The sequence below is a fragment of the Nicotiana sylvestris genome, chromosome 3, assembly GCF_000393655.2.
Source record: "Nicotiana sylvestris chromosome 3, ASM39365v2, whole genome shotgun sequence".
Taxonomy (NCBI): domain Eukaryota; kingdom Viridiplantae; phylum Streptophyta; class Magnoliopsida; order Solanales; family Solanaceae; genus Nicotiana; species Nicotiana sylvestris.
The window spans coordinates 208,018,284-208,044,850 of NC_091059.1; the positions used below are offsets into that span (position 1 = coordinate 208,018,284).

Below are 26,567 nucleotides of genomic sequence, written 5' to 3' on the forward strand. Positions count from 1 at the left end.
AATCCTTTCCGTCAATCTTATCTTGTTTGCCTCTTTTGACCCCTTGTCGCCTCATAGTGCCCTTCGAGGGGTTTTCACTAATAAGACTCTCTCATTTTATTTCAACTCTCGTCGCCTTATGGTGCCTGTGAAGGTTTTCATCGATAAGACTCTCTCTAGAATAAATATTCCTTTGGTAACCTCTTTCATCGAAAACGTCACTTACTCGCCAGATTAGCAGGTATCCAATTCTCCTCAAATTTTCCCACTAGCTCATTCTTACAACAACTGAAAAGTACTTTATCATAAGAATACAATGATATTCTTCGTCTGGAAGAAGAATTCTGGAAACTCAAGTCCCGTATCCAATGGCTGCAAGACGGTGACACTAACATAAATATTTTTTCACCTCTCCACCCTACATTGTCGTCTTAGGAATCGTATCCACGCTTTAAAGGACCTTATGGGTAACTGGTGCTATGATGACCTTCAAATTCATGACACCATTCTCGATTACTTTAACATACACTACACTACTGACTCCACCCATTCTCTCATACAACCCACTCCCCACTGCTCTTCCCCCATCACTCCATCTGCGAGCGAAGCTCTACTACGCCCATTATCAACCAGCTAAATCCTTTTAGTTGTGAACTTATTTAAAACCTTTAAAGCACCATGACCTGATGGGTTACACCTTTTTTTGACCAACATTACCGGACGGAAGTGGGACCAAAGGTCATCGCCTTCTGTCATCAAATATTTTCAACCTTTCAAATTCTGAATCCATTAATCAAACTTACGTATACCTTATTCCAAAAGTTCGCAACACCTCCATGATTACTTAATATCTCCTTATTGGACTGTGTTCCACAATATATAAAATCATTACAAAACTTTTAGTCCAACGTATTAAACCGCTTATGCCTACACTTATAAGCCCTACCAAATCTAGCTTTCAACAACATCGATGAGCGGCTGATAATGCTATAGTTGTATAAAATATTTTACACCACTTTCAGAAAAAACCAGGTAAAACTAGTCTTATGCTTCTTAAGCTTGATCTAGAAAAAGCTTTCGACCGCATTGAATGGTCATTCGTTCGCCAAGCTCTCCAATACTTCAACTTCCCCACTCCCATCATTTAATTAATTATGTCCTACGTCATCACTTCCTCACTTTCCATCCTCATCAACAGTACCCGTACCGTTTTATTTTCACCATCACGTGGCATCCATCAGGGAGATCCCCTCTCCCCTCACCTTTTCATATTATGTATGGAATTACTTACTCGCAAAATCGATATGGCTGTCGATTATCAACTATGGAAACCTAGCCATCTTTCTACACATGGCACCACACTCTCTCACTTGTTCTTTGCGGATGATATTATCCTCACTCCTACGACGTCAACACACAGTTGTCATACCATCATTGACATACTTAATGACTTCAATCGCGTCTCAGGTCAAAAAATCAACTTCCAAAAATAAAAAAATTTCTTCTCAAAAAATTATTCCTCCCAGGATAAAAACTTTGTTCTGTCATCCTTCAACATGCATGAAGGCACATATTTTGGTAAATATCCGAGTTTCTCGATTTTTATCGAATAGCCCAACAAACGTCATTTCCAATTCATTCTTGATAACTTAAAACACCGGCTTGCGGGTTGAAAAATAAATTTCCTTACTATGGCAGGGCGTACCATCCGTATTAACTCTACTCTTAATAGCCTCCCGAATCACGTCATGCAATACGTTAAAATTCGTCATTTTATCCTGTCCCAATTAGAGCACTGCCAGTGCAATTTTCTCTGGGGCACCACCCCAGTAAAAAAAAATCCACCTTGTGAAATGGAATACTGTCAGCATGCCAAAAACTCATGGTGGCCTTGGTATCCAAAGCCTTCCCCACAAAAACAAATCCTTACTCGCTAATCAAGCCTGGCGAATGCTTCGCAACCCCTCCTCCTTATGGGCCACTACCCTCACCCGCAAATATTTTTATCGCACAACTAATCCACATGCTCGTGGTTCCTTCATTTGGAATAACCTCCTCGTAGGCTAACACATGTGTCAACAAGACATAAGGTGGCTCATAGGTGGCGACACACTCATTAACTTCTGGTTTGATTCCTGGATCGGCTCTAATCAACCCTTGAGACAATGTATCACAGGGCCTCTACCACACCACACTCTTCTTGATACCGTATCCACTTATGTTACACGTCACCAATGAAACTTCACCAACGTCCCTTTTGAACTACCATCCGAACTCCTACAACAAATCCTTAACACATATATTCATTCCCACACTACTAACCCCGATTCTTTTGCTTGGACTCTAGATTCAAAGGGCACCTTCACCACAAAATCACTATATCACCATTACTCCCCACCTACGTCGGACCATCCTTTAATTGGCTTTGGAAGCTTCGGATCCCGCCAAAAATTAAACACTTCCTATGGATGATTGGCCATAACCGCCTCCGTACTGCCAGCCATTATTACCACATAGGCTTCCTCCCAAACGACACATGCGCCCTATGCCTCACCACTCTGAAACAATAACTCATTTATTCCTCCACTGCCCAGTTGCAGTACATCTTTGGTCAACTTTATCCATGATACTAGAAATTACGGAACTTCAGAGCACTATTGACTCCTCACTCCTATGGCTCAAACATTTCCTTTTGCATACTACCACGCCGAATTCCCTAAATATCCCTAATGACATACTTATCCCATGTGGCACATATGGCTGGCCCATAATGGAAAACTTTTTCAATCCCATAATCAACCCCCCTTCGCGTCTCAATATAGTCTCCCTCCCCACACACACCGCATCTACACGTATCCCTATGCATATCAAATGGCACCCTCCAAGTCAAGGTTACTTTAAACTTAATACTGATGGTTCAGCCTGTGATGCGAGTCTAATAGTAGTTATAAAATGCATTCATGTAATGTGAGTTATAAATCGCGTTCACCAAATGCGACTGATAAATCGTATTTTCGCTGAGCTCAATAAAACGGACTCGAACTTGTGGCCGGTTTTGCAAACCAACACCGGCGACAACTCCAGTGACAGGTCGCGGGGTTTTTGCGCTCAGCAGCTTTGTTCCTCGTTGTCGTTTTTTGTCGTCATGTCAGTAGTAATCAAACTTTCCCGATCCAACCGCATCTATCGCCCTAATGTACACGAAATTGTGCAAATTATAAATAAGAAAAGTAAGTATTTTTCTTGTACTTCAGTTATTGTTAACGAAATAAACTGCAATTTTCAGGAAGCAGTGCAAGGCAAAATCGTAACGAAGCTCTCTTCTTCGATTTCTCACGAAGGCATTCGACTCAATGTCAACGCTTCAGTCAACTTGCAGGTTCTTATTCCTCATATACTTTGTTGATTTCAGTACAATACATATTGAAAGAAATTCAGTTTTATGCTTTAGCTTATTCATATGTTAAAAAATTGACCTTCAGGTTAGAGGAGGATCAGCGGGAGTTATTGAATCTATTTATGGCGTTATTAAGCCTATTCCAATACTGTAAGCATGCTTCTATTTCACTTAAGCTGCTTGCTTAATCTGCGCTCTAGAAATTTATATTTCGATTTTTGTAATTGGTTGACCATTTCCTGTTCTTTCGGGGGAATGTAGGAATAAGACTGTTGAGGTCCTAAAATCTGGTAAGATCAGCTCAGGTACTACAGAGGTATGTTTTTAGAATTGAGTGCTGGTGAATTTTGCTGTCTTATGTTTTTCAATTAATGAGTTCCCCCCCCCCCCCCTGCAAAATACGTACTTCCTATCTGGTAGCACATGCCAAGATTTGAGTTTTCCCCTCAAAGAAAATTGCTGATATGAGAACTAGAAGAAGGGAGGTTTTCCAAAAAAAAAAAAAAAGAGAGAAGAATCAGCATTCGCACGCGGTTAAGTGAAAATGCTTGTGTGGTACTTGGCTGTGATCTAACACTCTATAACGCGTTTTCTATCTCTCAAGTAGTTCACCTTTTTAACAATAAACTGCTGGTATCTGGGTCAACTGGACGATAAAGGTTCCTCTAATCGTCCCTTACCCCCAACATTTTGTCCAAAAAAGAAAGAATCCCCTTAATTGTTCCTTATCAAAAAAAGAATCACCTCAAATTGTTCCGGTGGTCGGTTATGTCGGAAAAGAAGAAGTAGTTATAAACAGCAGTAGAGAAACAAAAATCCCCCAGGAATCAGGGGAAATCAAATCAATTCCTCCTCTACCAGCTAAACAAGGCAGTAGTATTACGCGTCAATGCTGATACTTATCAGCAAACGTACAGTCTTAGGGAGATTTGGGCTCTGAAAGTGACATAATGATTCAAGGAAGTCTGTGAAAGCGAAGGAGGAATCTTCAGAATATTACACTTGAGGCACAAATTTAAAGATTAGGTCCAGTGAAAAAAATGCTAGATCAGTGAAATGCAACTCTTTCATTGTCCTATGTTCAATATGGCTTTATATTTGGTTATAAACTATCCTTCTTGAGCCATTCATTGTGGTTGTTTTATCCTTTTGCTTGCTCCTTTCGAGTCCCTGATTATTCTTTTTGTTCCCTCCGTAGATTCCATTTTCTTTCATGCTGAAAGATCCAGGAGAAGAACCTTTGGAAAAACTTTATGAAACATATCATGGTGGGGACATTAGCATTCAGGTAAATTTTGACAAGAATTTGCTGTGTCCTATATCGATCTGTTTCAGCTTTCTTGTTTTGATGTCTATTTTATACCAATGTAGTATCTGGCATCTGTAGACATTTCGAGAGGATACTTACACAAGTCTCTATCTGCCACAGTGGAGTTCATTATTGAAAGTGAAAAGGGTCTGGACCTGATCTCTCTTTCTTCCTCGTCTTTTGTATGGTTTGTCTATATGTTCTCATGTACATGAAAAGCATTAAATCGACCTTCCTTTAATGTCTAATTCAGAGAATCTTCCAGAGAAACCTATTTCTCCTGAAGTGGTCATGTTTTATATCACCCAAGACACACAGAGGCATTCACTACTTCCAGAGCTAAAATCAGGTCGCACTTGCTTCTTTTCTTCTTCTTTTTTGGATAAGTAATCAGGTTCACTTGTTATAGATCAGCAAATTCATTTCTGAACAGGAAAACAGATTCTTTTTAAGTTGCACATTTGCATTTATATCTAAACTTGGATACAATTAGGACAGTAGGTTTGTATAACCTCTTGCTCATCCCAAAAGTTGGCAGAAATATAAAAAAGAAGAAAACATCTTTTAACAAAGTTTGTCGTAATGCCCAAACCCAAAGGAACTTGGTGGATTATGATATGGATAACTACATAGTAAGGTATTGTTTGATTTCCCATTTAAAATCGTATTTAATGAGTGTTTGTTGGAGGACAAGAAAATGCTTGTTAAGCTCTGAACTGTATTTCGGCATTCGGTTCCAAAATGGGATGGCCGTATTGAACTCCATGTTATATTCACCATTTTCTATCCACTTATATAGGTTCCATAGGAGGAGGATAACTAAAACCGTTGTATCAATCAGATGAATGATGCGCCCAAAAAGTATTTTGCAGTGAATAACCTAGAAATCTGTGTGCTTTTTGGAATTGAGAAATGTGGATTTTCAAGAAAAGAATCATAAGATATGACTTGACATAGTGTTCAATAGGGCTTTTATGTTTCTTAATCTTAGTTAACCTGTGGAATAGTAAAATCCCAAGATAATTTATAACTCAATCCCGGAAGAACACCCTTGTTGATTTTATGCTTCGTGTCCATTATCATGCCTTGATATGTGGCATATTAATAGAAGACAGACTAACAGTTGGATGGTTGCAACTTTTATTGTGAATAGGGGGATTCAGGGTAAGCGGTAAAATATGCACATTATGTTCTTTGTCGGATCCTATTGAAGGTGAGCTAACTGTTGAAGCATCTGCTGTTCCTATCCAATCCATTGACATGCACTTGCTGCGAGTGGAGTCAATTTTGGTCGGGGAAAAGATAGCAACTGAATCTTCTCTGATACAGACAACTCAGGTATGGACTGCTCCTGTGTTTCCAAGAAATTCTTTATACCATGTTATTTTTACTGATATTGTACAGGAAACTTATCTTGTTTATTAGATAGCTGATGGGGATGTATGTCGAGGCATGGCTCTTCCCATCTACAGTATTCTTCCCCGCCTTTTGACTTGTCCGTCAATCTTTGCTGGGTATGTGTTTGATCGAATTTACATCTTTCTTGTTTACAAATTCCCAAGATTCTTGTCTGTTAGGACCTTTGTGGCCTTTCAAAAGTATCATCTCGTTGGTACATAGTACATAAATGTAATGGAGAGCATGATGGATTCCAAATCATACTTGCAAATGAGTCAGTTCCAGATTCTAGACCATACCGAGGACGAGCGCGTTCATTCATTTATGCATCGCTTCCCTTGCTCATATTACCGACTGCAGGCCTCTATCTCATGTTACCCAAAGTAGATTTACTGGAAACTTTCTGATTATTAGATATCAACAAAAAGAGAGTTGGCGTATTTCAATCAATAGAAGTTGCTCCTTTGTGTTTTTATTTGAAGATGGTTGTGTGAGGAACACATGGAAACTGATATTTTTATGGGGGTATTTGTGAAACTTTCAAGAGAAATCTATGACCGAAGGCTAGGAATGTTTTCTTTTTGGTTTGCTTGACATGCTTGCGTTATCATTACATGTGGATTATCTTCCTGCTCTTACCATTATGCTAGTTGCCAAATGGCTGATATAATCATCTTTGCAGTCCATTTTCCGTAGAGTTCAAAGTTACCATTGTAATAACCTTTCAGTCAGAGCAATCGAAGTTGCATCCAAAATCCAGTTTCAAAACTCTTAGATCATGGGTGAGCATCTTTGTATCTCTGTCAATAGTTGCACATATGTACTGTGTCTAAAGTCGTCATCCTCATCTGTAGCACGCAGCAGAAAGTGTTCCCCTTGAACTGATTAGGACAAAGTGAGATGCTGGGCAGGTAATTATATTTGAGAGTTCTGTTGAATTGCGTATTCTAAATTAGACATCTTGATACAACTTGTATTAGTCCTGCACATATTTGATATTAGCACCTTGCAATGTTTTTAATAATATATAAACATAGCCTTCTTAAATATGTTCCAGGGATGCTGAAGTTTTTGCGTATGTAAATGGGTGAAAACTCGCTTACTGATTTTGGCTTAGGCGCCCAGAGGATAGAATTCTGTGTGCGATCTTTCACCTGGAAGATGACTATCAAGTTCATTTGCTCAATGTTGTGGCCATGAAACTATGTTCCTGTTCTACAAGTGCAAAATTTCCAGGAGATACTGCAAGCGAGAATTGCACTTCTCGATGGATAAGTGGGGATGTGTAGATATGGGATGTGAAGATGAGTTTGTAGAAACTACTAGAACTTCCTACTTTTTGTTTCTTTATGTGCACTAGCTGTTACTACTCTACACTGGAGAAGAGATTGCTGTACACTCGGAGCAAAATTGCCAACTGGTTTCTTGCATGAGAGAAGAAGCTTCACAGAGTTCTGAACCTCATCTATATGTCTTCCATATTAGGTTATATAAAGTGTAGATACATAATTCTTCTGAGGTATGAATTATGATACGTACCATCTTTCTCATCGATCTAATTCAGTAAAACAAGGTCTTGATGAACTGCAGTATAAACATTCTGAAATCACGTGAGCAGTACTACAGTTGGACACGTGAAGATAAGTCTTCTGTTAATCAATGAGCAGAAAATCTTGTGGCAAAGACTTATTTACATCTTAATTTCTCTAAATTTATTGTTTTTTATGTCCAAAACTCAATTCTAACCCACTCCATTTCAGAGGAAAAGGGGTGGATGGGCGAGTCCATTATCCATCGATGCCATTGGCCCCTAGGGATTCCTCGATTGTCCAAAAAAACAAAAAACAAAATACAAACCCAAAAATGAAGAATACCGACTCCTTGGCAATTAGCCGCGTTATTAAATTTAAAAGTTTGAGAGGTGCTCACCATTCAATCAAATATTTGTAAAAGATACTAGTTTATGTTGTTTGCGATATTTATGAATAGAAACACCAGGGAAATACTAAGAACAGAGCTAAAATTTAACAGCCGCAAATATAACGACATGTCATTCACTCATCAAGAAAACCCCTCAAAAGTCCACAGAATTCAGAGCCTTAGTTTTCTCCAGATACTCGGACTTAAAAACAAGTTCATCTTAGTTCTTCTAACAAATAGGACGTAGACTTCACAAGCTAATGGAGTACCTTTATTTAGTGTATTTTCTCTTCAAAAAATCCTAATAGCAATCTATTCAACTGAAAATTCATACAGCATGTTGTGAATGTACTTGTCACCAGGCTGAACAATAACAGAGGGGAAGTTTGGTGTGTTGACAGCATTTGGAAATCCTTGCGTCTCTAAACAGACTCCTGCATGCTTGTTATACACAGCTCCACCTTTACCAACAACTCCATTCACATAGTTTGCAGTGTAAAACTGCATGCCAGGAGCATTGGTCCATAAATTGAGAACTCTGGAGCTCTTAGGATCCTTGATTTTTGCAGCATGCTTCAAGCCGTCTTTCACGTCTCCACAGTCGAGCACGTAATTATGGTCATACCCTAAGCCAACTTGCTGGATATCACGACCGATCTGCTTTTCAGCAGTGAAATCAAATGGAGTGCCTTTCACAGGCATTATTTCTCCAGTTGGGATTATGTTCTGATCAACGGGAGTAATATGATTTGCCCATATCTGGGCTGTGTTATCAAGAATATCCCCGGAATTATGGCCACCAAGGTTCCAATAGGTGTGCTGTGCTAAACTAACGGGAGTCGGCTTATTTGCAGGCACAGCTTCCATGTCAAGTCTGAGTGTCGTCTTAGAGGTAAGTGTGTATGTTGCGGTCACAGAAAGATCTCCTGGGTAACCTGTATAACAAGGCAATCAGAGATCAAGTCTTGTGTGCCGTAGACGAGGATGCACAGATATAGGCAAGAGAGGAAGAGAGAGACAAATACCTTCTTCTCCATCACGACTATGATACTTAAAAGTAATTGATGGATGTTCGCCCTCCTTGTGTTCAGCCACCTCCCACACAACCTTGTCATAACCCTTGTGCCCACCTTTTGACGAAAAAATAGTAGAGCATTAATAGTACCAGCAAAAGACAATAAAGCTATTGAATCACCAAAGACTTGCTTTGACTGGCAATAAATGGGAAATGGCAATACTTTTTGTTTAGCAGGAAGTCTCAAGTACACAGAAAGTCTCTTTTCTTGTAAATATCACTTACTGATAATTACCATTACAATATCATTAGTGAGTCATTGTAAAACAATTCTCTTTGAGAATTTGTCACCCCATTAAGGCACTTCACTTCCTGTAATTGGTGAAGCTCACAAATGCTTATACGTCTACCCATTCATAACAGCTCACGATTGTTCTAATTACAGAATATCAAGTAGGCGAAATTGCCAGGTCGACTAGTATTGAAATGTGAAAGATTATAAACTCAGATGGGAAGGAATTTTGTCAACAGAATATCATTTAGCATGAGCAGATTTAACAGCAAAACATCGAGTGAAACAAGTAAATTCTATACCAACGGACTAATTCAGAAATATAATAACAACCCTACTCCAAACCCTCTTGTGGTGGGGCATCATCAAGTAATGATCTAGCATATAAAGATCACATTTTGAACACAGTGACATCAAATTACAGTAATTTGAACACAATTGACTTAGCCAATAGTGAAAACAAGCACATAAATTTGACAAACTCAGAGATGATTATGAAAAAAAAGCAAACAAGATCTTACCATGGAGGCTGTTTGGTGGCTTATTGATGGGTAAAGTGTAATCAACTCCATTCAGAGAGAACTTTCCTTCTTTAATCCTATTCGCCACTCGACCCACAATGCAGCCAAAGAATGGGGCTAAACCTTTCTATAATCAGACAATTCAAGTATTCACAAAAAAAAAATAAAAAAAATTGAAGATCAGCCTCATTGTTAACCTAAGCAAATACAATTCTTTCTGTAACAAAATCACAAAAATCAAGCCAACAAAGGGGTCTTTAAGAAAAATAAAAAAAATAAAAAATTGACATAGAATTTTACTCGCCTGGTATGGCTCGAGGGTATCAAATCCAAGAACCACATCACCCAAATTCCCTACAAAAGTTCCAACCAAAAAGAGAATGAAATATCAGTACAAAACACTGAAAACAAAAAAGATCTCAATTTTATGTATATATCAAGAAGAATTGAAAGATCAAAGGAGAATTTTTAGAAAAAAAAAAGGTACCATCTTTATCTGGTACAGACAAGGAGAGAATGGTGCAACCCAAATTGGAGACTGTGACTTGCATGCTTCCATTATTGAGTTCGAAGATTTTGGGTTCTGCCATTACTGTAAAAATTAAGGTTTTTCTTTTTGTACTTGAATGAGTAGTTTTTGTTGACAACTAAAACTGAAAGAGGTATATATAAAGGACAAAAGATACAGAGAAGCAGAGCTTTTAAGGTTGCTGGAATCTGTTGGTGGTCATGTTTTCCCTTTTTTCTCCTCCGTTTGCCCGCATTATTATAGTGGTGACATGAGGACAAAGTAGTAATTTCGGAACATTAATTGCGTCAGATCTTTTGCAAGCGTAAGATAAGATCAATTTTGATTTTGTATTTTCTTTCTACACGATGGTGTTTATCCATTGAATCAAGTATATTTATAACGTCTCATGGATTTTGAGATATAAAGAGATCTTCTTTATTGACGGATTACCACCTTGATTTGCTCTAATAATGTTTTTCCAAATTTTGAAACAAGTTGTCTCTATTTGACTCAAAAGATATTTGAATCTTTTTGAATAAATTAATTAAAGAAAATAAAGTGGTAAATCTTAGTTAAACATAATAAATTTCAGATCAATACTTCATTGTGGCTCCCACTAATTAATGGGGAGGTTGTTTTACATGTTTTTCTCGAGATTGCTTCGTTTTTCTTTTCATTATGAAGATTATCGAAGAGAGAACTAAGGAGAGAGGAAGAAGTGAAGAACCGTCCCCCTAACCGAAGATTTTCCCCTACTATATATAGTCATGAGACTTTTGCTATTTACTTGGTCTGACGCTTTCTCACACTATGTCTGTCTTGATCGTCCTTTAAACGTTGTTTCTTCTGACTCGACGGGTATCGAGAGTGCTCGATGTGGAATAGACCATGTCGTCTTTCGCTGCCTTGCCGCCAGGACGGGATGTTGGTCAGCTTGACCGCATCGGTCAGATTTTGACCAATACAGTTAGTTCCTCCGTCTGTCGGGGTCGTCCCATGTCGGGCCGAGCAGACGAATCATGATTGCTACGAATTCGAGAGAAATTTGACTACTTGTTCCTTGGTTATGCTTCTTAGGTTTCAAGTGAGATGACGACGCTCTTTCGATATCCTTGGACCGTTGCGACTATTTCGGAACCGAAACGTCGTTTGGTATTGAAGCGTTGTTTCATGGTTGCCACCATTATGACACACGTTCCTAGGGAACCGAAATATTTTGTGCCCTATCAGATTTGATTGGCGACTCTTGAGTTTCGTTCTTGGGGGATTTATGTCTCTTATAAATAGAAGGAACACATCATTCGATTGACACACTTCTTTGCCCTTTGCTTGAAAGAGTTTTGCGAATATACTTTCTTCCAGATACTCTGAATTTTCATTCGCCCCCAGTTAACTGAAAACTTTCATCCTTCCTTTCCATTGTCTTTTTGCCACACCATCTTGACAAAATGGCTTGTGATTCTTCTCGCACTGATCTCCCTGTCACAATTCTGACGCCGAAAAATGTTGCTCTGGCCACCAGAGGAGTAGAAGTGGTGGAAGATGAGGAGGTCCCGTTGGTAGCCGAGATCTTGCCTCGTCCTGGAAGAGAATGGACCGACTTCTGCAGTCGCGCTGGGGTAGAGCCGGAACCTGTCCCCTCTGTTATAAAAGAAGAAGACATTGCAGAGTTGAAAGCTAGGTGGGGAATCCCCAGTTACGTTGACATGCGGCCGGCGGTAGAGAACAACATAGTCCATTTTGACCGCCCCGGGTACTGCGTGTTCTACGCCTACACCTTTCTTATTGGATACACACTTCCTCTCCCTCTCCTGGTGGTAGATTTCTGCCGTTTTTACGAGGTATGCCCCACCTAACTTTCGCCGTACCTGTACAAGATGTTCCTTATATTGGTCAAGTTTGCGGAACTCGCCGGTCGTAGATCACTTTGGATCACATGCTCAATATCTTCTCCCCTCAACTCATTCGCGGCACGATGATTCACATCTCGAGGGTCGAAGAGTCTGGTGGTGAAGATGGACGACATGGCTAACCGTCGTTTCTATGAGAATTATTTCTATGTGCGGACCGAGCATATTGTGGCGGATCCAACGGGGTTCCCTGAGAAGTGGAACTTTGCGCGTAAGTTTCTTATGTTTTTAGTCGGTGAGATGCCTGACCGCTTTTTGTTACAGTACTAAACCCTGTTATATCTCTGCAGCCGAGAAATTTCCCCTCCATCTGTCGAAGGTATTCGTGAGTGGGTGAGTGCCATCCTTCCCCATACAGCGGGGGTTCGCACATGGTCGGCCTTTTATGAAAAATTTGGACGCAGGCCCCTTACAGGTGAGATGTCATTTCTGTCTGCTATTTTTCCTCTCTTTTTACTTAGTTTCTTATGTGTTGTTTGTCGATGGCAGGGAGAGTACGGAGAGCGAGGGCTCCTCCATTAGCTTTTCGTCACCCAGCATCGTCTGCTCGCCCTGCTGCAGCACCTGCCGCTCGGTCTTCGTTGAGGGCTGCTTCAGTTGAGTCTGCGGTTGTGGTTATTCCTGCGGAGGCCACTTCTCAGACTAAGGTCCCGACTCGTGTCACTCGTCTGACGGGTGAATTTCTCTGTGCTGAGGAAGAAGAAGGGTCGTCCAAGAGGCGGCGACTGGAATTCGAGACAACCCCTCCAACTGTAATACACATGGATGACTCTCTCTTGACAGGATCTGGACTCCGCCCGTATAGATGGAGCCAGCCATCGTATCTGCCCCATCGACGGAGATTCCTGCCAATGTCGTTGATCAGCAACCTGTCGTGATAGGGGGCCAGGATTCTGAGGCCGTCGTTGTGGTTTCGGACGTACCCTCGTCCTCCGTACCCGGTCGTGCCTCCTCCTCAGCTACTGAAAGAGGAAAGGGCATTGTGGTCGGCGACTATGAATCCAAGTCGGACCTCAACCCTGATGATGTTAGGATGTTTGAGGAGGGTATTACCCACTCGGTGGTTCTTCGGGAGGCCCTGTCCGTATTCTTGAGATCTTTTCGGATGTTAATCTCTTGGGGGACACGGAGGAATTTGTGCCGCAGTTCGACATTTTGTGCTCCGCTGCCGAGAATGAGGCTCTCTGCAATGTTCCTGATAGCGACTTGATGAATGAAGTGGCCGCTATGGGCCTGAAGGTATATTTCGCCTTTCTTTCATGTTTCTTTTATTTTTCTAGATGATACGATCTTAACTCGTCCTTTCATTTTTCAGATGTACATGTTGGAAATTGAGAGTGCTCGTAGGGGTGACATTCGAACGAAGATTTTCCTGAAGGCGTTGGAGAAATATCGACGCTATCGCAATCAATGCCGTGAGTTGCACGAGCGGCTGAGGGAGAATCCGGGTGCTCGATCCCTTGGCGAGGAACTGGAGAAAAGAGACCAGTAGTTGATGGAGGCCATTCGCAGAAATAGTGTGCTCGAGGAGCAATTTCGTGCGAAGGATGAAGAGCTTGAGTTAGGCAAGGGGGTGACCATAGAGTGTGACTATCTGCAGGGGAGACTGAGGTCGATGCAGGCCGAGATGGATCAGAATCTTATCAAGGTCGAGGCGATGAGTGCGGAGTGGATGGGAAAGTTGGCCGAGTTGGAGAGAAAGGTTACCGGGTTGGAGAGTATCGAGAGTTCCTATTCTTCGACTTAGGCAAGGGCGGCGACCCTGGAGAACACTATCTGTGTCCTCCAGTCCGAGCAGGAGTCGGAAAGAGAGACGGCCACGCTAAAGGAGGCGAGGCTTGAGGAATGCATTGGTAAGATCGACCGGGAAGCTTCGACCTTAGAAGATCGAGTCGCCGCTCTGGAGGCTGAAAATGAGCAACTGTTGGCTCAAATTGAGTCTTCCTCCACCGTTGTTTTCTGCCACTTACACGAGCTGTAGGTTCATGCTGAAGCTCAACTGGATATATACAAGAGTTTGTGGGAGGCAGACAATGTTACTGATGCCACATATGAAGGAGCACAGGCAAAGGTGCGAGAGGCACGCGTCAACTGTGGCTATAACTCTATGACTCCGGAGGCCGATATAGACGCGGATGATAAGGGAGGGCTTCCTGGAGATGGTGGCGATGATAACGCTGAGTGAAAGAATGTTGTCTTTGTCTATTTTCTGTTCTATTTTTTTTTATATTTATTGTCGGTCATTGTTATTTCTTTGTCCTGTCCTCTTCTATTCTTTTTTTATTGTTGTCTTGGGCCGTGTATAATCTGCGACCGTTTGCGCAGTGACTTTGTATAAAGAAGATTTTTTCATTGTTATTTGCTTTGCACTCTATCTTTGTTTTTGCTTTTCGTGACTTTGGTGCGAGGCAGAATCCTGTATGGCGAGTCCCGGTCTTTCTTTCCCCTTATATTTTCTGACGGTTCTTGGCCTTAGAAATATTTCAAATTTTCTCTTTGGCGATGGCTCGTGCCCTTGAGGGTGTGATTTCGAACTTTTGTTGAAATATCAACCCGTCGTTGTTCGATCAAGGTCGAACTCTTCTTTTTGGCGAAGGCTCTTAGTCTTAAGGGGTGTTATTTCGAACTTATCGAAATAATAACCCATCGTTGTTCGATCGAGGTCGAACTCTTCTTTTTTGCGAAGGCCCTTGGCCTTAAAGAGTGTTATTTCAAACTTATCGAAATAGTAACTCGTCGTCGTTCGATCGAGGTCGAACTCTTCTTTTTGGTGAAGGCACTTGGCCTTAAAGGGTGTTATTTCAAACTTATCGAAATAGTAACCCGTCGTCGTTCGATCGAAGTCGAACTATTCTTTTTGATGAAGGCCCTTGGCCTTAAAGGGTGTTATTTCGAACTTCTCGAAATAGTAACCCGTCGTCGTTCGATCGAGGTCGAACTCTTCTTTTTGGCGAAGGCCCTTGACCTTAAAGGGTGTTATTTCGAACTTGTCGAAATAGTAATCTTCTTTTTGGCAAAGGCTCTTGGCCTTAAAAGATGTTATTTCAAACTTATCAAAATAGTAAACCATTATCGTTCGATCGAGGACGAACTCTTCTTTTTGGCGAAGGCTCTTGGCCTTAAAGGGTGTTATTTCGAACTTATCGAAATAGTAACTCGTTGTCGTTCGATCGAGGTCGAACTCTTCTTTTTGGCGAAGGCCCTTTACCTTAAAGGGTGTCATTTCGAACTTATCAAAATAGTAGCCCGTCGTCATTCGATCGAGGTTGAACTCTTCTTTTTGGTGAAGGACCTTGGCCTTAAAGGGTGTTATTTCGAACTTATCGAAATAGTAACCCGTCATCATTCGATCGAGGTCGAACTCTTCTTTTGGCGAAGGCCCTTGGCCTTAAAGGGTATTATTTCGAACTTATCAAAATAGTAACCCATCGTCGTTTGATCGAGGTCGAACTCTTCTTTTTGGCGAAGGCCCTTTACCTTAAAGAGTGTTATTTCAAACTTATCGAAATAATAACTCGTCATCGTTCGATCGAGGTCGAACTCTTCTTTTTGGCGAAGGCCCTTGGCATTAAAGGGTGTTATTTCGAACTTATCGAAATAGTAACCCATCGTCGTTCGATCGAGGTCGATCTCTTTTTTTTGGCGAAGGCTCTTGGCCTTAAAGGGTATTATTTCGAACTTATCAAAATAGTAACCCGTCGTTGTTCGATTGAGGTCGAACTCTTCTTTTGGTGAAGGCCCTTGGCCTTAAAGGGTGTTATTTCGAACTTATCGAAATAGTAACTCGTCGTCGTTTGATCGAGGTCGAACTCTTCTTTTTGGCAAAGGCCCTTAGCCTTAAAGGGTGTTATTTCGAACTTATCGAAATAGTAACCCGTCGTCATTCGATCGAGGTCGAACTCTTCTTTTGGCGAAGGCTCTTGGCCTTAAAGGGTCTTATTTCACACTTATCGAAATAGTAACCCGTCATAATTCGATCAAGGTCTAACTCTTCTTTTTGGCGAAGGCTCTTGGCCTTAAAGGGTGTTATTTAGAACTTATCGAAATATTAACCCGTCATCGTTCGATCGAGGTCAAACTCTTCTTTTTGGTGAAGGCCCTTTACCTTAAAGGGTGTTATTTCGAACTTATCGAACTCTTCTTTTCGGCGAAGGCCCTTGGCCTTAAAAGGTGTTATTTCGAACTTATCGAAATAGTAACCCATCGTCGTTCGATCGAGGTCGAACTCTTCTTTTTGGCGAAGGCTCTTGGACTTAAAGGGTGTTATTTTGAACTTATCGAAATAGTAACCCGTCGTTGTTCGATCAAGGTCGAACTCTTCTTTTTGGCGAAGGCCCTTTACCTTAAAGGGTGTTATTTCGAACTTATCAAAATAGTAGCTCGTCGTCGTTCGATCGAGGTCGAACTCTTCTTTTTGATGAAGGACCTTGGCCTCAAAGGGTGTTATTTCGAACTTATCAAAATAGTAACATGTTATCGTTCGATCGAGGTCGAACTCTTCTTTTTGGCGAAGGCCCTTGTCCTTAAAGGGTGTTATTTTGAACTTATCGAAATAGTAACCCGTCATTATTCGATTGAGGTCGAACTCTTCTTTTTGGCGAAGGCCCTTGGCCTTAAAGGGTATTATTTCAAACTTATCAAAATAGTAACCCGCCGTCGTTCGACCGAGGTCGAACGCTTCTTTTTTGCAAAGGCCCTTGTCCTTAAAGGGTGGTATTTCGAACTTATCGAAATAGTAACCCGTCATCATTCGATCGAGGTAGAACTCTTCTTTTTGGCGAAGTCCCTTGGCCTTAAAGAGTGTCATTTAGAACTTATCGAAATAGTAACCCGTCGATCGATCGATCGAGGTCGAACTCTTCTTTTTGGCGAAGGCTTTTGGCCTTAAAGGGTGTTATTTCGAACTTATTGAAATAGTAACCCGTCATCGTTCGATCGAGGTCGAACTCTTCTTTTAGGAGAAGGCCCTTGGCCTTAAAGAGTATTATTTCGAACTTATCGAAATAGTAACCCCGTCGTCGTTCGATCGAGGTCGAACTCTTCTTTTTGGCGAAGGCCCTTATCCTTAAAGGGTGTTATTTCAAACTTATCAAAATAGTAACCCGTCGTCGTTCGATCGAGGTCAAACTCTTCTTTTTGGCGAAGGCCCTTGGCCTTAAAGGGTATTATTTCGAACTTATCGAAATAGTAACCCGTAGTTGTTCGATCGAGGTCGAACTCTTCTTTTTGGCGAAGACCCTTTTCGAAATATTAACCCGTCGTTAGTCCCAATTTTTGGAGAATCAAGCATCCTCTAGGGAGTCCTAGTTCACTTGATATTGTTTGCATCAGAGAATATAATGTCGGAGAGTATGAAACATTGTTGTTTCGTTTATGTTCGTTTTGCGCACACATTGGAGTTTCCTTGTCTGATTTTTGCCTTCCAGCCTGGAGGTGTCATTAGCGGGCGATGTTTCGGTTGTCTTGTAGTAGTTTCCCATTCCCTGATTGAGATGTTTCTTTGCTCGCTCGCCCGCGCGACACTTGTGTTCCTGCTTGAGCAAAGAGCAGAAGGTGAGTTAAAATGATACTTTCCTTACCCCTATCCGATGGATCGATGAATGAGAGTAGGTTTGTATTGTTGCTCGTTTTGTCTGGCATTTTGACGGTTGATGGGGAGATGATTCCTAAATTCGGTGACTGTATTCAGCTCTCTTTCCCCTCCTATGCTGCGCCTTTGCAGGTTGGGCTTTGCCTTAGCGCTCTTTTCGATGGGTAATCGTGTTTCTTGTCTTTGATCTGGAAGAGACTAGGAAATTTCACTAAGAAATCCCCACAGACGGCGCCAAATTATTTGATTCAAAAGATATTGGAACCTTTTTGAATAAATCAATTAAAGAAAATGAATGGGTAAATCTTAGTTGTAAGCACGTGATTTTTGCCCTATGAAAGAATTACTCCCAAAAAATTCAAAATAAAATGATTTTCCTTGGTGTGCAATTTTGAGAATTTTTGTGACATTTTTGGATAATTATTTGTATTTGTCTATGCATGTTTATTTGTTAAATTAATTAAAAAATACAAAAATATGTCGCATTTTGCATGTAGGATTTAAGTCTACAATTGTTAGTAATTAAGTTTGTTTTACAAAAATTGAAAATTACAAAAATAGACATCTTTTGCATTTTTAGCATTTAATGTCCAAATGTACAATTTTATGCTTAATTATTACTTAATTGTGCGTTAATTGTTATTGAGAGTTAATTTGCGCTTTTATAACTTAATAATAATTTAAGAATTTTTAGAATTTAGTTTTAGAAAATAAAAGAAGAAAAGAGAGCAAAAATATAAAGAAAATCGGAATTGGGCTCTTCTTCAAATTCAAGCCACAAGCCCAAAAATATCCAACCTTCCCCATGACCCGGTCCATTTCAAACCGGGTCGACCCGGTCCATAACACAAATACCCAACACCCCCTATCTTACATTTGACAAAAACAAAAAAACAAGAAAAACCCTAAAATCCCATCCGCCCCCTCTCTTTCTCTCTTCTCCTTCACCATCCCAAACACCCCAAAAACTCCAAATAGCCATGGCTGCTGCCTTTTCCCCTCACGCCTCACCCTCAACAGACACACACTAGTCGTCGAACCTCCATAACTGTTACAACCCATATTCACATGTGTTAGTTCATGCCATATATTAGTTAACATAAATCCAAGAAAGAATTATCTTTGAGATGATAAGAAGTCAATCCTATTGGTCTTAAGTGATACAAGAGTGTATAAGGGTGATTAACAAGTATTAGAAGTTAAATGAATCAAGGATGTTGTAACTCGTATTTAATACACTCAAGAGTTCATTTATTAAGGTATTTTAATCATATAATATCCGTATCATAAGTCTTGAAGTCAAACGAGTTATGAAATAAAAGTCGACAAAAGTTGTCGCAACTTAGGTTCATAATTTTACTTAAACATTAGGTCAAATGTTTCTAATCTTTTCTCCTAATTTACAAGGAATTACGGGGTGATGTACCAACCAAATTAAAGATCTATGATTCTAGTTTCCAACGCATTAAACCGTTCATCGATACGATCTCGGAGTAGAGAGATATTCACGTTTTTGCGAGACTGCGCCAAGCACCTCTCTATGGGGCCCACTAAGGCGGTTTAAGATATTTGGACCTATATAGGATGCCTCCAACCCGTTTTAAGTCATTTCTTCTCACTATTTTCAGACCTTAGAACCCTAGGAACATCCTCTCAAGGTTCTCTCAAGATTCAAGACCCAAAAAAGGGGCAAACAACACAAATCAAGTGTCGGGAATTCCGTGGCGCTAGTAAGTCTCTTGTTCTTCTTGTTGTTGCTCATTTTTGTGTCGTTCCAGCTCGTGTGGGAGGTTGTTTTAAAGGTTTTATGTTCTGTAAATACTCCCTCATGTTCTTAATATCAATCCTAGGTGATTTCAAGCCTTCTAAAGTGATTCTAGTGCCAAAAAACACTAATTGATCGCTAGTTTCGCTTTTTTGTTGTTGTGGCAGCATTGGAGGGATATTTCATGGAAATTTAAGGTCAAATTGGAGTTGTTATTTCTGTATAAAGGTAAGGAACCTCTTACTCTATATGTATTTAAGATTATCCAAGTTGCGGCTAAGCCATTGAAGCTAGAACTTGTGAAATATATATCGAAAGGCTTGGTAGTAATGTTATTGTTTTGTGGACTATTTTGCGTTGCTGTTGGGCTGCGTATTTTACTACTATCTTGTGGAGTTTTGGAGGAGGAAGGGTGTGGAGAAACACCATATATATGTAGGGTTATGGGCTGATAGTTATTCGTAACATTTCCAGGTTGTTTGACACGACTACGGTGGTCGTCGTATGTATGGAGTGATTAGGCTGTGTGTGGACTATTTTGGGAGGCTCAATATGTTTATTATTGATGTTGTTTGGGCTGTTTGGTGACTGTTTTGAATGGTGTGAGGTCATATATATAGGGGAGGTGCTGTCCGTTTCATCGTAAAATAGGTTGTGGTCGATACATAATAGTTATGACGCTTAAATGATAACGATAGTATCGTTTCTCTTATTGTAGACTAAGGAGTTTTGACAATTGCATAGCTTGAGATTGGGGCAGTATATACAAGGTATGTGAGGCTATCCCTTTCCTTCTTTTGCACGACTCCGATTGTACATAATGTAATGAACGAGCTTCCAAGATACTCTACTCTTAGAAGCTAGCAGTACTTACATTGTTTTCCCTCTTATGGAACGATTGATGTTAATGTTGCTTCTCTTATTCTTATGTTATCAATGTTGTTGGTACTTCCTGATTCTTATAAGGTTCATAGTGAAGAGTTAGTCCTAATAACGTGTACAGAGGATACCGACCTTACGTCACTCCGAAAGGTTTAGAATGTGATTCCATGAGTCGAGCATGCATTATATATATGTATCTATTTTACTCTACCGAGCCACGCTATAGTTGGCCGGGTACGGCACCTATTGTGCAACCACTGATCAGTTGGGTTTTACCGAGCTCCACGTGGCTGGGTACGATTCTACCGAGCCTTATGATGGCCGGGTACGTTTTTTTACCTAGCCTATTATGGCCGGGTACGATATGATGATGATGATGCCCACAGAGGCGAATGTTTTAAGGGTTTATGTATTTATACATATGTATCATGCATTTCATATAAGTAGCCCTCAGAGGTACTAAGATGTTACAGGTTGTATATTCTCTATCCTTGCTTACATTACTGATCGTATTTATGGTTCCCTGCCTTACATACTCAGTACTTTATTCGTACTGACGTCCTTTTATTTGTGGACGCTGCATGTCGTGCTGCAGGTCCTGATAGACAGGCAGGTGCAGCTCCCCCACCACAGTAGGCTGTCCAGTTCAGCGGTGATTGGCGAGATCCCTTCTCCGGACTTGCCTTGGTCTTGGTATGCATTTTTGTGATAGACATTATGGGTATGTCGGGGCCCTGTTCCGGCTATGTTGCAGCACTTATGTTCCTTTAGAGGCTCATAGACAGGTGTCGACTCATGTATAGTTTGGTATGCCTTGTCGGCTAGTTTTTGTTGTATAGTCTTTCATAGTAGCGTGGTAGCTCATACCTTATATGTAGTTTCTTGATTGTCTGGTCATCCCCTACTATGTATGTTCATGCCGTCATATTTTATTGCTTGTTGTCCATGATCCAGGTCTACCATTTATATTGATCTCGTCAGCCCTAAAAAATAATAATGAAGGTTAGATGAAATGTACGTTGGTGCTCGGCAAGTGTGGTCGGGTGCTAGTCATGGCCCTCCAGTTTGGGTCGTGACAAACTTGGTATCAGAGCAAGTCTGTTCTAGGGGTTGTCTATGAGCCGTGTCTAGTAGATTCTTGATTATGGATGTGTAGCGCGCCACATTTATAATCAGGAGGCTACATGACATCTAGGGTTGTTACCTTCTTCCTAAATCTAGATCGTGCGTAGAGTTGAGTCGTAAGTGTTCGTCTCTAATATTCACCTTGTTTTTTTCAGTGATGCCTTCGACTAGGAAGAAAACGATTAGTAGATGGCTTGATACAGCAGCGGGAGAGGGTACCAGTCAGGTGCCCCAAGTCAGAGCAGGACAAAGTGAGGCTCAGAGTGAGATGCCCTCTCATACCTCATCTACTCCATCTCCTCTAGAGGATATTAGAAGGCACCCAGCGCCTCCAGTTCCTCCGTCTGGCACTCCAGACCAGGATATGCGGAGTGCTTTGCAGTTATTGACTAGCTTGGTAGCTGCTCAGGCTCAGAGGCAGAATACAGGTGCTGCTGAGAAACCAGTTAGTACAAGAGTTCGTGATTTTATTAATTTAGACCCTCCAGTGTTTACCGGATCAGACCCCAAGGAGGACCCACAGACTTTTATTGACCAGGTTCATCGTACACTTCGGGTTATGCATGTTAGTGATACAGAGGCAGTAGAGTTGGCTTCTTATCGGCTACGGGATTTAGCGGTTCTCTGGTATGATAGTTGGGAGAGATCCAGGGGTCCGAACCCTCCTCCAGCTGTGTGGAAGGAATTTTCTGAGGCCTTTCTTCGTCACTACTTGCCAGTTGAGATACGACGAGCTAGAGCTGATAAGTTCTTGAACCTTAGACAAGGTAATATGAGTGTGCGAGAGTACAGTATGCAGTTTGATTCTTTGGCAAGGTATGCTCCCCATATGGTGGCCGAGATGAGTGATAGGGTGCATATGTTCGTGAATGGGTTGGGACCACATCTGATAAATGAGTGTACGACAGCCTCCTTGGTGGAGGGCATGGATATTTCCCGTATTCAAGCTTATGCCCAGACCCTAGAGGATCGTAAGCGCCAGCAGAGGGCAGTTAGGGAGCAGGATAGGGGCCAGCATAAGAGGGCGAGATTTGCAGGGTATTCTGATGACTTCAGAGGCAGCATCAGGCCACAGTTTTCGAGGAGTTCGGCGCCACCTGTAGCTAGTGCTCCTCCACAGTTTCAGAGGCCTCGATATGATCGATTCTATTCTGGTCCAGGTCAGAGTTTCGCGGGCATCTGGCTCGCAACATCACAGGGATACTAGTCAGATGAGACCCCCAACACCACATTGTGATCAGTGTGGCAAGGCCCACTTTGGACTGTGTCGTCGAGGTTCTGATGCATGCTATTCGTGCGGACAGCCTGGCCATATGATGCGGGATTGTCCTAATAGAGGAGGTGATGGTATGGCTCAGCCGACTGGATCTGTGTCTGGTTCTTCCTCATCAGTTCGACCTCCAGCACGGGGTTTTCAGCAGTCGACAGGTCGTGGTAGGGGTAGAGGTGCAGTGCCGAGTTCGAGTGGTGCTCAAAATCGAACCTATGCTCTAGTAGGTCGACAGGATCTCGAGTCGTCTCCAGATGTTGTTACAGGTATTATATCTGTGTTTTCTTATGATGTATATGCGCTGATTGATCCGGGATCTACATTATCATATGTTACACCCTTTGTGGCTAATAAGTTTGGCATTGAACCTGAATTGATAAGTAAACCCCTTGCGGTATCTACTCCGATAGGAGATTCTGTGATTGCTAGAAGGGTATATAGAGGTTGCACTGTGATGATTTGTAGTCGTCAAACCTCGGCAAATTTATTTGAGTTAGAAATGGTTGATTTTGATGTGATAATGGGAATGGACTGGTTGGCCTCATGCTATGCAAATGTTGACTGTCGTACGAAGATGGTTAGGTTCCAATTTCCGGGTGAACCCGTCATTGAATGGAAAGGGAACATTGCTACACCGAAAGGTAGGTTTATTTCCTATCTTAAGGCAAGGAAAATGATCTCAAAAGGTTACATTTATCATCTCGTTCGCGTTAGGGATGCGGAGGCGAAACCGCCTACTTTACAATCAATCCCTGTGGTCAACGAATTCCCAGATGTTTTCCCAGATGAACTCCCAGGCCTTCCTCCTGAAAGGGAGATTGAGTTTAGCATTGATGTGTTACCTGACACTCAACCGATCTCTATTCCTCCATACAGAATGGCCCCGGCAGAGTTGCGAGAGTTGAAGGTGCAGTTGAAGGACTTGCTGGATAAGGGCTTTATTAGGCCTAGCACTTCACCTTGGGGTGCACCAGTCCTATTCGTGCGGAAGAAAGACGGGTCGTTACGGATGTGTATCGACTATCGACAGTTGAATAAGTCTACTATAAAGAACAAGTATCCACTTCCAAGAATTGATGACCTGTTTGACCAACTCCAGGGTGCCAAGTATTTCTCCAAGATTGATTTACGTTCAGGGTATCATCAGGTGAGGGTTAGGGAGAAGGATATTCCAAAGACGGCCTTCCGGACAAGATATGGGCACTTTGAGTTCTTGGTGATGTCGTTCGGGCTAACAAATGCCCCAGCAGCTTTTATGGATCTCATGAATACTATATTCAGGCCCTATCTTGATGTGTTCGTGATTGTATTCATTGATGACATTCTAGTGTATTCTCGTTCGGAGGCGGAACATGCGGGCCACTTGCGGATAGTATTACAGACGCTTCAGGATCGTAAGTTATATGCTAAGCTCTCCAAATGTGAATTCTGGCTGAACTCAGTAGCATTCCTTGGCCATGTGATATCTGATGAGGGTATTAGTGTCGACACTCAGAAGATCGATGCAGTAAAGAATTGGCCGAGACCTACAACACCATCAGAAGTCCGCAGCTTCCTAGGGCTAGCAGGATATTATAGGCGGTTTGTAGAAGGATTTTCCTCTATATCATCACCATTGACTAAGTTAACACAAAAAGCTACCAAATTCCAGTGGTCTGACACTTGTGAACGTAGTTTTCAGGAGCTGAAGAATCGATTGACATCTGCACCAGTGCTCACTCTTCCTGAAGGAACAGAAGGTTATGTGGTATATTGTGATGCCTCAGGTATAGGTTTGGGGTGCGTATTGATGCAGCGTGGGAATGTGATTGCTTATGCATCAAGACAATTGAAGAAGCATGAAAAGAATTATCCAACCCATGATTTGGAATTGGCTGCAGTAATATATGCTTTGAAGATATGGCGGCACTACTTATACGGCGTCCATGTTGACATCTACACAGATCACAAGAGTTTACAATACATCTTCAAGCAGAAAGAGTTGAATTTGAGGCAGCGTAGGTGGCTTGAATTATTGAAAGACTACGACGTCGAGATATTGTATCATCCCGGTAAAGCCAATGTTGTGGCAGACGCTCTCAGCCGTAAATCAATGGGAAGCTTAGTACATATTGAGGCAGGTAGATGGGGGTTGATTAAAGAGCTTCATCAGCTAGCCAATATGAGAATCAGATTGTTAGACTCTGATGACGGAGGTGTTACTGTACAGAATACATCAGAATCATCTTTGGTAGCCGAGGTAAAAGCACGACAATATGAAGATCCTATCTTAGTACGATTAAGAGAAAGCATTCAACAGTGTAAAAGTATGGCTTTTGGGATCGGAAAAGACGGGGCACTGAGATACCAGAGCCGATTGTGTGTGCCTAATGTGGCAGGGTTGCGAGAGAAGATTATGAATGAGATTCATCAATCCCGATATTCCATCCATCCCGGCTCGACAAAGATGTATCATGATGTCAAGGAGCAGTATTGGTGGGATAATATGAAGAAGTCTATTGCAGAATTTGTAGCCCAGTGTCCCAATTGTCAACAAGTAAAGATAGAACATCAGAAACCCGGTGGATTGCTTCAAAATATAGAGATTCCGACCTGGAAGTGGGAGGTGATTAATATGGACTTCATTATTGGATTACCTCGCTCTTATCATAAGTTTGACTCCATCTGGGTGATAATTGATCGACTTACAAAATGTGCCCATTTTCTGCCAGTGAAGACAACTTACACGGCTGAAGATTATGCGAAGTTGTATATCAAGGAGATTGTTAGGCTTCATGGTGTGCCCGTATCTATTATATCAGACCGAGGAGCTCAATTTACGGCTAACTTTTGGAGGTCTTTCCAGAAGGGTTTAGGCACACAAGTAAATCTCAGCACTGCATTTCATCCGGAGACTGACGGACATGCTGAACGTACCATTCAGACACTGGAAGATATGCTACCAGCATGTGTTCTAGATTTTAAGGGGAATTGGGATGATCATCTTCCACTCATAGAATTCGCCTACAATAATAGCTACCATTCCAGTATTAAAATGTCCCCATACGAGGCACTATACGGGAGGAGATGTAGATCACCAATTGGATGGTTCGAAGTCGGTGAAACAGAATTATATGGGCCAGATTTGATTCACCAAGCTATTGAGAAGGTGAAAGTGATACAGGAGCGATTGAGGACGGCACAAAGCAGGCAAAAATCTTATTCTGATGTTCGACGTCGTGATCTAGAGTTTGAGGTTGGTGATTGGGTTTTCCTAAGGATCTCACCAATGAAGGGTATTATGCGTTTTGGGAAGAAAGGTAAGCTGAGTCCAAGGTATATCGGGCCGTATAAAATTCTTCGACGAATTGGACAGGTTGCTTATGAGTTAGAATTGCCATCCGAATTGGAATTTGTCCACCCGGTATTCCATGTATCTATGTTGAGAAAATGTATTGGAGACCCTTCTCGAGTCGTCCCTATCAAAGATGTACAAGTTACAGAGGACCTATCATATGAAGAAGTGCCAGTGGCGATATTAGATCGGCAAGTCCGCAAGCTGAGAACAAAAGATGTAGCTTCCGTCAAAGTATTGTGGAGGAACAAAAATATGGAAGAAATGACATGGGAAGCAGAAGAGGAGATGAAGTCTAAATACCCTTACTTATTCCAGAATGAAGATAACAAGGATGCTGGTGGAAGAC

General features: G+C 41.5%; 2 protein-coding genes across 2 annotated transcripts; one reads left to right on the forward strand and one right to left on the reverse strand.

Annotated features, from left to right (window-relative positions):
* Window positions 1-2,962: 2,962 nt before the first annotated feature.
* Window positions 2,963-7,689, forward strand: LOC104217790 (uncharacterized). The gene is made up of 12 exons (XM_009768116.2): window positions 2,963-3,175; window positions 3,266-3,358; window positions 3,462-3,526; window positions 3,638-3,692; window positions 4,575-4,664; window positions 4,748-4,832; window positions 4,939-5,034; window positions 5,839-6,023; window positions 6,111-6,199; window positions 6,766-6,865; window positions 6,938-6,994; window positions 7,141-7,689. Exons 1-11 carry the CDS (start codon window positions 2,972-2,974, stop codon window positions 6,980-6,982), a joined length of 1,107 nt encoding a protein of 368 aa, XP_009766418.1. The 5' UTR covers window positions 2,963-2,971; the 3' UTR covers window positions 6,983-6,994; window positions 7,141-7,689.
* A 412-nt stretch (window positions 7,690-8,101) lies between these two features.
* Window positions 8,102-10,569, reverse strand: LOC104217791 (uncharacterized). Its single transcript, XM_009768120.2, has 5 exons — window positions 10,319-10,569; window positions 10,136-10,185; window positions 9,832-9,958; window positions 9,029-9,133; window positions 8,102-8,938 (listed from the first exon to the last, which is right to left on the reverse strand). Exons 1-5 carry the CDS (start codon window positions 10,419-10,421, stop codon window positions 8,316-8,318), a joined length of 1,008 nt encoding a protein of 335 aa, XP_009766422.1. The 5' UTR covers window positions 10,422-10,569; the 3' UTR covers window positions 8,102-8,315.
* Window positions 10,570-26,567: the final 15,998 nt, after the last annotated feature.